At 42.8% G+C, this 15,488-nt stretch overlaps 1 protein-coding gene across 2 annotated transcripts in view; it reads left to right on the top strand.

Annotated features, from left to right (window-relative positions):
- The first annotated feature begins 2,033 nt into the window (after window positions 1-2,033).
- The window catches only part of egln1a (egl-9 family hypoxia-inducible factor 1a), a 60,304-nt gene continuing 46,849 nt past the window's right edge, over window positions 2,034-15,488 (top strand). The window contains exons 1-2 of one of the 2 annotated variants that reach the window (XM_078213416.1): window positions 2,034-2,331; window positions 13,569-13,705. In XM_078213416.1, coding sequence (XP_078069542.1) covers window positions 2,311-2,331; window positions 13,569-13,705 — 158 coding nt within the window. In that variant the 5' untranslated portion in view covers window positions 2,034-2,310. Of the gene's footprint in view, window positions 2,332-12,367; window positions 12,395-13,568; window positions 13,706-15,488 lie in introns of those variants that run through there. The other variant, XR_013497799.1, reaches the window with a different exon arrangement.

The raw sequence follows: 15,488 nt of genomic DNA, 5'->3' as shown, positions 1-15,488 counted from the left end.
CTCGCTCGCTCGCTCTCTGTCTCGCTCGCTCGCTCTCTGTCTCGCTCGCTCGCTCTCTGTCTCGCTCGCTCGCTCTCTGTCTCGCTCGCTCGCTCTCTGTCTCGCTCGCTCGCTCTCTGTCTCGCTCGCTCGCTCTCTGTCTCGCTCGCTCGCTCTCTGTCTCGCTCGCTCGCTCTCTGTCTCGCTCGCTCGTTCTCTGTCTCGCTCGCTCGCTCTCTGTCTCGCTCGCTCGCTCTCTGTCTCGCTCGCTCGCTCTCTGTCTCGCTCGCTCGCTCTCTGTCTCGCTCGCTCGCTCTCTGTCTCGCTCGCTCGCTCTCTGTCTCGCTCGCTCGCTCTCTGTCTCGCTCGCTCGCTCTCTGTCTCGCTCGCTCGCTCTCTGTCTCGCTCGCTCGCTCTCTGTCTCGCTCGCTCGCTCTCTGTCTCGCTCGCCCGCTCTCTGTCTCGCTCGCTCGCTCTCTGTCTCGCTCGCTCGCTCTCTGTCTCGCTCGCTCGCTCTCTGTCTCGCTCGCTCGCTCTCTGTCTCGCTCGCTCGCTCTCTGTCTCGCTCGCTCGCTCTCTGTCTCGCTCGCTCTCTGTCTCGCTCGCTCGCTCTCTGTCTCGCTCGCTCGCTCGCTCTCTGTCTCGCTCGCTCGCTCGCTCGCTCTCTGTCTCGCTCGCTCTCTGTCTCGCTCGCTCTCTGTCTCGCTCGCTCTCTGTCTCGCTCGCTCTCTGTCTCGCTCGCTCTCTGTCTCGCTCGCTCTCTGTCTCGCTCGCTCTCTGTCTCGCTCGCTCGCTCACTCTCTTAACAATTAATGTTAAGTCTGTACCCACTGGTTTCTTCCCCTATTTACCCTTTCAAAATCCTTTATAAATTTCTACATCTGTTCATCTCTCCTCAATCTTCTCTGCTCGAAGGAGAACTGTTCCCACTTCTCTTGTTACTCTACAGAACCAAAATTATTTTAATCACCTGCGGGGCAATCTCCAATTGTATACCTATCGTAAGGTTTAATTACTTCAAGAAAGACAATGCTTTCAAATTTATGGCAACAGCTCTGAGAATCGGATAGCAACAAAAATGTACTCAAATAAATTGGAGATGTACTTGGGTGACTGTATGAAATTTATACATTCTTCCCATGTCGGACTGGGTTTCTATCTGGTGCTCTGATCTCCTCCCACAGTAGCATTTGTCGTTCCTTAATTGTCCTTGAGATGGTAGGGGTGAGCCAGTTAGGGGCTTGCTAGGTGATTTCAGGGTGCCTTATGTCTTGCTGGGAATCTGGAGTCACCGCAGATAAGGATTGCGGATTTCCTTCCTTAAAGGCCTTCTTTTCCAAAGCAGTGGGAAGTGTAGACAGTGTCAATGGGTGGGAGGCTGGTTTGAGTGATGGACTGGGCTTCGTTCACGACCCTTTGTAGTTTCTTGCGGTCTTGGATAGAGCAGGAACAATACCAAGCTGTGACATAACCAGAAAGAATGCTTTCTATGGTGCATCTGTAAAGTTGGTGCGGGTCATAGTGGACATGAAGTTAGTGACTATCTCCTTTGTTTTGTTGACATTGAGGGAGAGATTATTATCGTCACACCAGTTTACCAGATTCTCTATCTCTTTCCTGTACACTGTCTCGTCATTGTTTGAAATCCGACTCATGACGGTGATGTCATCTTCAAACTTGAAAATCAAGTTGATGGGGAATTTGGCCACAGTCATAGGTGTATAAGGTGTATAGTCAGGGGCTGAGGACGCAGCCTGTGGGGCACCAGTGTTGAGGATGATCGTGGAGGAGGTGTTGTTACCTATCCTGACTGATTGCGGCCTGTGGGTTAGCAAGTTCAGGATCCAGTCGCAGAGGGAGGAGCCGTGCCCTGGGCCACGGAGTTTGGAGATGGGTTTTGTAGGAATAATGGTGTTGAAGGCTGAGTGATAGTCGATACATAGGTGTCTTTGTTATCTAGGTGTTCCAGGGTTGAGTGCAGGGCCAGGGAGATGGTGTCCGCTGTGGACATATTGTGGCAGTAGGCGAACTGTCGTGGATCCAGGCAATCTGGGAGGCCAGAATTGATTCGTGCCATGACTAACCTTTCAAAGCACTTCATATTGATGGATGTTAGAGCCACTGGACGATAGTCTTTTAGGCACGCTGCTTGGATTTTCTTTGGTACCGGGATGATGGTCATCTTCTTGAAGCAGATAGGGACCTCAGATTGTTGTGAAGAAAGGTTGAAGATGTCTGCGAATACCCCTGCCAGCTGATCCACACTGGCTCTGAGTGCTCGTCCGGGTACTCCATCCAGGCCAGTCGCTTTCCATGGATTGACCTTCAAGGATGCTGCTCCTGGGAGCCTTAGTAAGTGTGTAGAAGACTGTGTGACTTCTGTAATGGTGACCTCGGATACAGGTTCGTCCGAAGCTTCCGAGTTGGAGGGTGTGCTCTTGCTGTGCTCTTGCTGACCTCTTGCTCAAAATGGGCATAGAGTGCATTGAGCTCGTCAGGGAAGGGTGCGTTGGTGCTGCTGATTTTACATGCTTTCATCTTGTAGCCTTTATGTCCTGCAGAGCTTGCCATAGTCGGCTGCGGTCTGTGTGACTAGCCTGGGACTCTAGCTTGGTCCGATACTGTCTTTTGGCATCTTTGATGGATCTCCTTAAAGTATATCTGACTTTCTTGTATCGGGTCACCTGACTTGAATGCCTCAGACCTCGACTTCAGCCTGTTCACCAATGGTTTCCAGTTGGGAAATACACGGATTTAATTCTTTGGTACACAGTCTTCTACATACGTACTAATGAAGTCAGTTACTGTCATGGCATACTCATTCAGACTGGTTGCATAGATTTTAAATACTGACCAGTCTACTGACTAAACAGTCCAGTAAGAGATCATCCAATTCCTCAGATTAACATTGGCCGACTTTCTTTGATGGATTCTCCCGTTTCAGTTTTCGCTTGTAAGCTGAGAGTAGGAGCACAGCCTTGTGGTCTGATTTTGCCAAAGTGTGAGCGAGCGATAGAGCAGTAGGCATGTTTGATATTTGTGTAGCAGTGGTCTAGGATGTTTGGGCGTCTGGTGGAACAGGAGACGTGTTGGTGGTATCTTGGTAGGATGCTCGAGTTTGGCCTGATTGAAGTCCCCGGTCACGATGAACAAGGCCTCGGGATCTTTTGTCTCAAGGCTAATTGTAGTGGTGTATATTTTGTCCAGTGCAGTCTTCACGTCTGCATGGGGTGGAATGTAAACAGCTGTCAGGATAACAGAGGTGAATTTCCATGGAAGGTAGTAGTAGGAGCAGCATTTTCGCGTCAGATATTCTGGATCTGGCGAGCAGAAACTTACCAGTGTTGCTACGTCTAGGAACCATGAGGTGTCGCTTAGGAGGCAGGCCGCACCTCCCCTAGCCTTGCCTGAGACCACTGTGTGGTTCATTCGTGGATTGAGAAGTCTTCTGGTTGTAGGGCACAGTCCGGTGAAGCAAGAGTGAGCTATGTCTCTGTGAAACAGAGCACACAGCAGTCCCTCAGTTCTCTTGGACAAGTGAGTCTGGCTTTAAGTTCATCTAGCTTGTTTTCCAGAGTTTGGAGATTTGCAAGAAGTAAGCTGGCGAGGGACGTCTTGGGACCACGTTATTTCACTCTCTCCTGCTGTCCTGCACGTTTACCACACTTCCTGGAGCGACTGCTTCTTTTCGTACCTGGGAGACAGTGAGAGTAGTATGCGGTGTTAAGTGTATAGGTGCGTCCAATGATGTTCTTCGTTCTGGTCGGTGTGTGGATGGAGAACTTGTTGCCTTGTTTGAGGTTCCTGCGTAGGTGGATGGGCCTGCGTGGTTGTGCGTTCCGGGTCGCTGTCGGGCTGCGGTTTGGCTTCAGAGATCGTTGGATGTCCAGACCACGCTCCGGCATGTACAGGTGCCTGCAAGTGTCGCGGAAGCAGACTTTCAAAAGAGAATTGGATGTGTGTATATGAAGTGGAAAAAAGATTGTAGAGTTGTGGGGAAATAGACAGAGGAGTAGTGCAACGAGTTGGCCTGAAATTGTGAAGTAGTAAATTTGCTTAAAATGGACCTTGAGCTACCCAACTGTCTTTGCATTACAGCATTTCTTAAATTAATCTGATCGAGCAAGGGAAAAAGACTAAGTCAAAAACTTGCAATTTAATTAGTGTTACTTGAGTAATGATCAAACTTCTTGAGTTTTAATTTGAAATTAGTCATCAATCAGTCATAGGCTGGACAGAAATAGTAGGCACGAATCTGTAATGAGCAGAAAGCATTTGATAAGGTTCCACATCAAAGGCGATTGTGGAAAATGAAAGCTTGTGTAGAGGTGACACTTGAGCATGGATAGAAGATTGGCCAGGAGCAGGAAACAGCATGCATAGAAGAGTTATTTTCTGGTTAGCAAATCATAGGGATCACTGCTGGGTCCTCAACTTTTTACAATTTAATAACTGATTTGAATGAATGAATTGATTGGATGGTTGCTAAATGACACAATAGGAAAGTAAGTCACAAAAAAAAGATTACAAAGGGATGTAGAGAGATTAGGTGAGTGGCAAAGATCTGGCAAATGGGCAAGCATGAAATTGTCTATTTTCAGGAAGAATATAAAAGAAATACGTTAACTAAATGGTGAGAGATTGCAGAGCTCTGAGATACGGAGGGATTTGGGTACATGAATCACAAGAGGTTAGTATGCAGGTACAACAAGTAATTCAGAAAGATAATACAATGTTAGCATTTATTGCAAGGGAATTAAAGTAGGAAGGTTCAGTTTTACAGAGCATTGATGAGACTACACTGGAGTATTGTATACAGTATTGGTCTCCTTATTTAAGGAAGGTTGTAAATGCATTAGAAGCAGTTCAGAGAAGGTTTACTGAACTAATAACTGGAATGATGGGTTGTCTTATGAGGAAAGATTGGCTTATATCTGCTGTAGTTTAGAAGAGTAAAACACTTAAAACATGTAAAGTCCTGAGGGGACTTGACAGGGTCAATGTAGAAAGGATGGTTCCCCTTGTGGGAGAATCTAGAACTGGGGAGGTCACTAAGAGATTGCCCACTTGAAACAGATGAGAAGAAATATTTTCTCTGAAGGTCATGAGTCTTTTGAACTCCCTTCCTTAATGGTGGAAGAGGCTCCAAAGGGCTGAATGGCATACTCCTGCTCCTAGTTCATATGTTGTTTGTGTGCAAGTCTGGAAAGCTCTAACCCATTAGAGAGAGAAAGTATTCACGTGGGTCACAGAATCAAAGGGTTGCTTGAAGTTTAAAGGATGGTTGATTTACACATCAATTGTAAATATTCCAAGTATGCTATGTTGCAATGGCGATGAGCTGTGGGGGTTAAGATGTTCCTTTGCTCACAGGAAACAAGCAGTTCTGCTTATATTCAGGCATTGAGAGAGAATGAGTCTGCCAGGAGCTGTAAAACAGCTGTAGGACCAATGGTCTGCCAAGAGCTGTGAAGCAGTGCAAACAACAGCAAAGGACCATCAGAACAAAAGGAGTGTTTCTGTTTAAAAGTCTATAAGTGTAAATACAGTCCAAGCTTGAGCTGAGAGGTCTGTAGTCATGAGGTTTTTGAAGAAAAGTTGTAAGGTTGTTTAGCCAAAAGCTAAGTGGAGGATCCCTGTGAAATTTCGAACCTCAGAAAATAGCTGGAGCATTGAGGAGAAATCAAACTGAATGTCAGAGAGATGTGAAATGCATGGTTTGATTCTAGAAAGAGAAGTGAGTGAACCAGCAAAATCTTGAATGGTGTAAGGCAGGGGTCTCCAAACTATGGCCCGCGGGCCACATCCGGCCCGCAGCGGGCTACATCCGGCCCGCAGCCAGTGCGGTGGGACAGGATTCCCGCTGCCGAAAATACTCCCGCGTCCGGAACCCCTCTGCTGATCAGGATCCGGACGCGGGGACGGAAGCCACAGGCCAGACATTTACTGCCGCTCTGCATGGTGTCTGATGGACCCATTAGAATCCCCACCCTCTTTACCGGCCTATTGTCCAATCAGAGCTGCCGTCCTGTGACTGACAGTTCATTAAACGAATCAGCAATTGAGACATCTGTTATCCAATTGCCACTCTGCATTGACTGAGTGACAGCTGCTTTATCCAATCCGTAAGCTCCATCTGTCTGAAATGAGCGAGAATAATGACAATGATGGCGGCAATTCAGTTATGGAAGGAAAAAAGAAAAGTGGACAGTGAGTGCCGCCTGTTTAATGAAGAATGGGGTGTAAAGTACTTCTTTGTACAAGCAGGTGATAAAGCCTTGTGTGTCATATGCAATGAAACTGTTGCAGTTTTGAAGGAGTACAATGTACGTCGGCCTCTGAGACCAAACATGAACCAAGTTATTCCCAATTCACAGGAACACAGCGTTTGGAAAAATTTGAATCAATGCAACGCAGGTTGCTTTCCCAACAAGCTTTATTTACGCAGAAGATAACTGAAAATGAAGCTTTAACCAGGGCCAGTTACAATCTAGCTTATGTGTTTGCTAAAAGAGGAAAGCCATTCACTGATGGAGATCTCATCAAAGAATGTATAATGGAAGCAGTGGAAGAGTTATGCCCAGAAAAAGCAAATCTGTTCAAAATCATCAGTGTTGCGCCAAATACTGTTGCTCGTAGAATTGAGGATATAGGAAGCAATATATTTCATCAAATTGCAGACAAAGCAAGAAATTTTCAGTTGTATTCTCTCTCACTTGATGAATCGACTGATGTGTGTGATACATCACAACTCCTAGTATTCATCCGTGGTGTCGACAGTGAATTTAATGTGACACAAGAATTAGCATCAGTCCATAGCATGCACAGCACAGTAACTGGAGAAGACATCTTCAAAGAATTGCAAAAAACTGTGTTAGAATATAACCTGGAGTGGAATAAACTGCAATGCGTGACAATTGACGGAGGAAAGAACATGTCTGGGGTGAAGAAAGGTTTGGTTGGACAAATCACAAAAGCTTGTATAATGTATACAATGTATATAATGTATAGCTTGTATAATGCCGCTTGGGCGGCATGGTAGCACAGTGGTTAGCACTGCTGCTTCACAGCTCCAGGGACCTGGGTTCGATTCCCGGCTTGGGTCACTGTCTGTGTGGAGTTTGCACATTCGCTTCGTGTCTGCTTGGGTTTCCTCCGGGTGCTCCGGTTTCCTCCCACAGTCCAAAGATGTGCGGGTTAGGTTGATTGGTCATGCTAAAAATTGCCCCTTAGAGTCCTGAGATGTGTAGGTTTGAGGGATTAGCGGGTAAATATGTAGGAATATGGGGGTAGGGTCTGGGTGGGATTGTGGTTGGTGCAGACTCGATGGGCTGAATGGCCGCCTCCTGCACTGTAGGGTTTCTATGATTCTTGTGAGGTTGGTGGATTCTCAAAGCCCATGTTTCTGCATTGCATTATCCATCAACAAGCATTGTGCGGAAAATATGTGGATATGTCTTGCGTTCTGAAACCTGTTGTTTCAACAGTGAATTTCATTCGATCTCACGGGCTTAATCATCGCCAGTTTCGTGATTTTCTGAAAGAAACTGATTCTGAGTTCGGTGACTTGCCTTATTATACAGCAGTTCGATGGCTTAGTTGTGGAAAAGTTCTATCACGGTTCTTTCAGCTCAGAGAGGAAATTGATTCCTTTCTCACAGAGAAGAATCAACCTGAACCACTTTTATCAAACACTGACTGGCTTTGGAAATTGGCATTTTTTGCAGACGTGACAGGCCATATGAATCAATTGAATCTGAAGTTGCAAGGTGAAACAAATTTGATTTGTGATCTATTCGCACATGTCAAGGCACGGCACGGTAGCACAGTGGTTGGGCGGCACGGTAGCACAGTGGTTAGCACTGCTGCTTCACAGCTCCAGGGACCTGGGTTCGATTCCCGACTTGGGTCACTGTCTGTGGAGTTTGCACATTCTCCTCGTGTCTGCGTGGGTTTCCTCCGGGCGCTCCGGTTTCCTCCCATAGTCCAAAGATGTGCGGGTTAGGTTGATTGGCCATGCTAAAAATTGTGTCCTGAGATGCGTAGGTTAGAGGGATTAGTGGGTAAATATGTAGGGATATGGGCGTAGGGCCTGTGTGGGATTGTGGTCGGTGCAGACTCGATGGGTCGAATGGCCTCTTTCTGTACTGTACGGTTTCTATGATTCTATGATTCAGGGCAAAACTGATGCTATTTCAAGGACAGCTGAAAGTTCATAACTTGGTTCATTTTCCATGTTGTGAAAAATTTCATGAAGAAAGTGAAGCAGAATTTCCTTCTTCATTTGCAACAGAAATCATTAAGGATTTGCAAAAACAATTTCAGGAACGATTTTCTGATCTTGATGGAAACACAGATGAAATAAAGCTGTTTCAAAATCCATTTGGCTGCAATGTTGAAACACTCCCTAGTCAGTTTTAAATGGAAATTATTGATCTCCAATCAGATGACATGCTGAAAGAGAAGTATAAAGAAGAAAATCTGATCCAATTTTATAAATCTTTGCAGCCTGAGCAGTTTCCAAATTTGAAGCGATTTGCTTGTGGATTTGTATCAGTTTTTGGTACAACGTATGTCTGTGAACAAACATTTTCAAAAATGAAGTATGTCAAGTCCAAGTATCGAGCAAATGTATCTGATGAGCATTTGAAATCCATTCTAATAATTGGCTCCTCAAGCTTGAAACCTCAGTTCAGCAATATTTTGAAATTAAAAAAGCAGTTCCATCATTCCCATTAATCTTGTGCAAAACTTCATGATTTGTTGGTTACGATTGAAAACTCCAATTGCCAGAATTGTGTAGAAAGGTGCAGACTGAATTTATTTTTGTTTGACCTTCATTAATGGTTCAAGTTTATTCTGAATTTCTTTGCTTTGTTTTACTGAAGTTCTTTCTTGGGGCGTGTTTATTTTTCTTATTGTGTGCCACAAAATTGGGCAAATTCTCATTTCAAGGAAACATTTGTAAAATTTCAGTAAATAAAATTAATTAAAAAATAAATACTCTGCTTTTCTCATCTGCAGTTAAGTAATTGATTATTTTGTCAGAGCATTTGCTAATGTTTGACATTTTTACTCATTATATATCATTTCTCAGTGTAAGCATGGCATTGTTTTTTTGTAATTGTCACATTTCTCTTTTGTTCTGAATCATATCATGCTGATTACAAAGATGATCCAAATAAAACTTATTCATTCATTTAAATTTTATTCATTCATTTGTAAAACTAATTTTTTTTTCTTTGGCCCCCGAAAATGTAAAATATACGATGTGGCCCTCGTACTGAAAAGTTTGGAGACCCGCGGTATAAGAGAACTCTTTGGTGAAATTAGGAAATAAAAGGGGAACTAGATTTATATCCAAGTCTTAGTATGCTATAGTGTTAAGTTGGTAGTGCTTGTTTGGTTTAATTTTGCTGTACACAGTAAAGTATGTTTTTATTTAAAAGTGTGAAATCTTGTGATATGATTCTTTCAGTTAAGCACTGCATTTGAATTTCCATTTAAATTTTAATGCTCTCTACAGGGATCATAATCTATTTTACTTTACACTGGATTATCATTCTAACTTGCACTTCCTTGCTCACCGTGTCATGTTAATTTCACGTGCCTTCCATCTGGTCAACAATGTACATAGTTGCTTGGCCCTGTTCACTCAGGTTCCATAGAGGTTGGCACAGTTTCCATCTTGGATTTCTGCCAATTTGTTGGGCAAATATCATTGGGATTGATGATCAAAGGCTGATCTAATCAATTGTATATGCTGTTTGTCAGCCTACCGTAGTAATGTGTGGACATTAGACTGAGTGTCAACTCATATTTCACTTAAACAAAACCTTTCTCTTAATTTAACACTTTAGGTACCAATATTCAATATAAGTCTACATTCGTTGAAACACTTACTTTAACTTTCTCAATTTAATTCATTTAACTTCAGCCTTGACTTTAACTTATTTAACTTTAAATTTTTTAACTCTAGTTTAACTTTATCTCATTTAACTTTAAGTTTTGACCAAAAAGAAAACTACTCCAGGTGAACTGGCCAGGTTTGCCCCATCGATATGAATCTTCCTCTTGATCCTTCGTCCTTCTCTGAAGCTGTCTTCAGGGCACATGATGCAGATCTGATTCTCAACTTCCACTGAGGCCAAAGATGCAAAAGTACCTCTCTTATCCTAAACTTTGCACAATCTTCCAGAAAGTTTTCTGGCACTCAGCTAATGATACCACTGGAAACTGATCACAAGTATTTGATTATGGCCAGTGGACTGACTCGTAAAGAACTCCCAAATGTTTATCCCAATTTTCATGTAAGTTACGGAGCTTCACCATTGTATGGAATCAATGGCTCCTAGATATCTGGCACCAGTCCAAACAACCATCCTTATTTGGTCAACACAGGAAGTGTCAGGTCACATCTCCCAGGACAGGTCATGACTTGCTGAAGTCTTCTGTGACATGCATCTATATTTAATACAACTTGGCTAAAACTCCCAGCATGCATGATTGTAGCTCTTAACTATTCTCATTGTCACAGTTGCCGTCGCCTTTGGCCATCCGGCCACAAGTTTATAAAAACACATACTTGACTTGAGACGCATTTTGCAAAGCCACCATAAGTCTTAAATTATTTTTTTTTGTAAAGCTATGGAAATATGATTCCTGATGTAATATGAACAGTGAATGTGTGGCTGTGCTTGGAGATGCCTGGCTTTCAGATATTGGTGCCAAATTCATTTCCAAGTGCACATACTGCATTCAAAACTCAAGATCTGTAGGATACATTGAAATCTTTTCTCAAATGTTGCTGCCTTTAAATTCAGAGTAGGTGCAGCTGCTTGGTCTTTAATGATTATAATTCCTTAAATAAATTGATGTTCTGAAATACCACCTGAAACTGTAAAAAGGAACCAGAAAGTGAAAGGGTACAAACTTTAAATGGCTATCAAAATTTTGATTCTATTTCACAAAAAGCAAGCCAGCTGGTGTGTATAAAAGCCAATTATTTTACATTATCTAAATAAATTGACAAAGTTCAGTAGAAGTTATCTATGCTTAAGGAAAAGCAATCTTTGAGCAATGAATCATGCTGCAGATTTACTTCTGCACTTGCACTTCTGCTTCAGCCTAAATGGCAGCGACGATCAGAGCAGCATTGTGCCACAGATTGATTTTATAAGTGGGATGGAGTGATGAAAATTGAATGATCAGTTATTTGGCCAGTGATTGCAAAGTGTCCCAGGAAACTTTGGCACAGACCAGTTAGGGCAGCACAGTGCCAGGGACCGATGTTCGATTCCCGGCTTGGATCACTGTCTGTGTGGAGTTTGCACATTCTCCCCGTGTCTGCGTAGGTTTCCTCTGGGTGCTCTGGTTTCCTCCCACATTCTGGAAGATGTGCCGGTTAGGTGCATTGACCTGAACTGGCGCCGGACTGTGGCAACTAGGGGAATTTCACAGTAATTTCATTGCAGTGTTCATGTAAGCCTTACCTGTGGCTAATAAATAAACTTTAACTTTAATGGCCTGCATCACTTCCACAATAATTTGCTGGAAAATTTATGCCACTGTAATGGCATACACTGTAGATGCAGCATTACTGCAGCATAAATTCTCAGCAAATTCTTTGCCGTGAAGAATGGCAATCAGTTGGGGCACACTCTCTAAGTAAAGTGAATTTTTAAAGAATGTTAACAGTTTTTTTGGATTGATCGAATGACTTTTCTCTCTTCCTTATATGTAGTCCATGGTCTTGAAATGTATCTTTCAGAATAAGATACATTTACAATATATGAATTTTCCAATGCCCACAGAAACTGATGCTTTCTTGCTCAGAACTGGCCACTAACAGCAAGGAACTAAGTATTTGTTTTGTTATAATGTATTTTTCTTTGAAACAGTTAAGCAAACAAAAAGTTTAAGTACCCATAGTGACATTATTACCAGCTAAAATAGCTGATTAATTTAAGAACTGACAATTCTATTTTAATTCAATGGAATACTGCATTATTAACTGTTACAATCAGGGAAGGAGATGTGGAATGACTCCCCACTTTCCCTCTTCAGCCTTTTCAGTGATTGTTTAACCTTTACATGCTGTGACTGTAAAAGGCACAAATAGCTTTCCTTGAGTTTATTTGAAAAGGAAGAGTATCATGATTATTATACTTAAGAAAAATAATAAAGCTCCAACCTTCATTCACTTAAACACACACATACAGGTTCTCGCATACAAAAATAGATTACCAAGTGGGAGGATAGATTAAGTGATATTTTAAAGTCTAATAAAGATTAAAGTGAAATGCTTCTTATAGTTTGATAGCTTGGGTGGGTCCAAGCTGACCTTGATGGTCCTTCTAGTTTCGGCATGAATAAAGATATAGATGGATGTTCTTCTGGAGACAGCAGCTGCCAAGTTGAGTCCTTAAAAAACATATCTCCCTGCAGCATGTGAATCGTCAAAAAAAAAGCAGACGTGTAAAAATAGATGGAGAGAAACCTACACGGGTCTTCTGTGATATATGTTTCCAGATTGGCCTGTTTCTCTCTGGTTCTTGGAATAATTAAGATTTGATACCTGAAGTCATGTTTCGGTTATATGACACCAATACTTCCATTGTTCACATAAATGATTCACAGTTAGAAGCCTTTGGGGGAATGGATGGTGGCAGTTCACTCTTAATGATGAACAGGTTCCTCTTTTAGTCTCTAAGAGTCACTCAGACATGGAGTAGGATTTTCTGTCACTTCCCCCACCACCATGCTAGGATCTACCAGGCTTACCAAAAGTCAGTGGACTTTTGACTGGCCCGCCACATCCCAAAATGACAGGGCCAGAAAATCCTGGCCACGGAGTCTGAATTTTTGAGTTTCAGCTAAGTGCAGCACAGACATTCAGGGGAGGGCACCCCTCCCGGGGTAATTCAGTTAAGAACTTTCTGGAGACGTGAGGTCATTCTGAGTCTGTGCAAAGGTTACCAAAGTCATCTGACTCCTGGAGGCCATCTTAAGAGCTTGTTGTTTTAGTACTTTTAAAACGTAATGATTTCCAACCAATGATAACAATCATTTTTATATAGCATGACTTTGTAACATTAGCAGTCTAAATATATTGCACCACCATAAAAACAATTTATCTCTACTAATTCCTGATCGAAAGAGATTTCCACTTCTCCCTTGTATTTTGTATGGAGTAAAAAGAATAGACTCCATAGCTACGTAAAATTGCAAAGTTTAAATATGGAAATTTTGATTTTTGTTGGACTGCAAGTGGAGGCAAAAGCTTGAATTAATCCAAGAAACAATTAATGGATGAGGGATTTTCGGTTCTTTGTGAATGCGTAAGTTTAGACTTTTCCCATTCTTATTGTTAAGATCTCATGATGAATGGACATAAACAATTGTAATTTTGAAGTAACCAACTGAAATTTGCGACACTGGAAAAGTCATCTGTCCTTAGTAAATGCAATGCACCAAAATTATACAAACTTCAAATATTAAGAAATGTTTAGTGATGATTTGCTTTGCATCCAGGAGTTCATAGTGCACTAATGAGTTCTAGTACCTAAAGTTTTCTTTTGCTTTGATAGGTGAATGGAGGTCTTCTTCGAATTTTTCCAGAAGGCAAATTGCAGTTTGCTGATATTGAACCAAAGTTTGACAGACTGCTATTTTTTTGGTCTGATCGACGCAATCCTCATGAAGTACAACCTGCTTATGCCACAAGGTCAGTTCCATGAAGTCCATTTATTGGGAAGAAGGCAGAAGTTGATAATCACATTCACAGTTGTCATTTTATTCCAGGAGTAAGCACAGCAGGGTATGTTTGTCAGAAGAAGATGGTGCCTATCTAAGATGTTACTTTTCATTCTTCCCATGGCAGCCTCAGTGTAGTTAGTATTAGCTCACTTGATGATGAAATTGCCATCGCCAGCTGGGGCATATTGGAATAGTCAGCAACCAAAATTATGAAGAAAAATCTGTATATGACAACAATCATCCTGGGTCAACTTGATATGCTACTTAACACCACTTGCCGCACTGTGTTTATCAACTGTCTGCAGATTAGCAAGTCATTCTGTAATGAAATCAGAACACAAAGCTTCCTGCCTTGAGCATCTACAGACAAGGAATGTCCCTGATACAGATGCCGTCAAATCAAACCTGCAGAGCTAATTGGGAATGAATGTGCTTAGAAATAGTTTTTGTTCAAATTTTTTTTTCTCTCCACTTACTGCCATCAGATTTGTTAGCTAACTGAGAGCTACCATTTCTGCTCAAATGTAGGGTTGGGCCATGTTCCAAAAATGATTGCAAACATTCATTGGGGCTAGAACTTTGAAGCCACTGAACTCGTAACATAAAGTTTTTGAGACCAGTTCCAGATTCCAAATACTCTAATTTCCAGAATGCTCAGAATTAAAATCTTAACACAAATCTTTATTTATTTCACACACACACACACACACACACAGACATAGATGTAAAAAAAATACAGATTATGGGTGTCTCAATTTAAAGTTTAATAAACCAATTACTTCAATGACAAGAGGATTTAAGGATAGGTAAGCTGTAATAACTCCACAGATGCGAAAGTCCCGTCACCAAGTTACTTTATTTACACCATACATCTGTACACAACCAACTCTCCAGTTGCTCGCTGCTGAATGCAGGCTGGGAGTCTGACACACCTGCTTTAAATAGGGAGCACGAGGCTCCCTGATTTAATCATCAATTAGGACTCATCGGTATTTCAGATACCAACCAAATAAACTAAATCAAATTAACTGAGGGACAAAATAAAAGGGACAGCTCCCTAAAAGGAGGGGGGCCCATTCGAACAAAAAACAAAGTCAAAAGGAAACTTAAAACATCAAATTATGCACCCCAGTCCCCTCTCCAGGGATACCTGGCCGCGAATGTAGCCGCGGTAGAGGGGCAGACAGTCAGGATGGATGACCCCGTCGATCGCGTGCTGCCTGGACCTATTGATGGCGTGTCTTGCAAGGCCCAGGAGCAGGTTCACGAGGAGGTCGCCCTCCCGACCCGCCCCTCTCCGCACCAGGTGCCCGTAGATCAGGAGCATGGGACTGAAGTACAATCAAAACATTTTGAGGACTCATTAGGTATCTCTTTTAGGTACCAACATAATAAACTAACTCAAATTAACTAAGGGACAAATTAAAAGGGGCAGCTCCCCAAAAGAAGGGGGAACAACCCGAACAAAAAACAAAGTCGAAAGGGCACTTAAAACATTTAATCAAAAGGTGATTATCAGAGTCGATAATACACCCCAGTCCCTGCGGTGCCCAGCGGGCGCGGAAGATGTCAACTGCACCCGTGGACACTGCATGCTACCTCTCCAGGGACACCTGGCCGCGAATGTAGCCGCGGTAGAGGGGCGGACAGTCAGGATGGACGACCCCGTCAATCGCCTGCTGTCTGGACCTGTTGATGGCGCGCCTCGCCAGGCCCAGGAGCAGGTTCATGATGTGGTCGTCCTCTTGACC

Source organism: Mustelus asterias, chromosome 5, assembly GCF_964213995.1.
Source record: "Mustelus asterias chromosome 5, sMusAst1.hap1.1, whole genome shotgun sequence".
NCBI classification, from domain to species: domain Eukaryota; kingdom Metazoa; phylum Chordata; class Chondrichthyes; order Carcharhiniformes; family Triakidae; genus Mustelus; species Mustelus asterias.
Note: the sequence above shows the minus strand (reverse complement) of the source record. Positions and strands in the feature narration are given on the sequence as shown.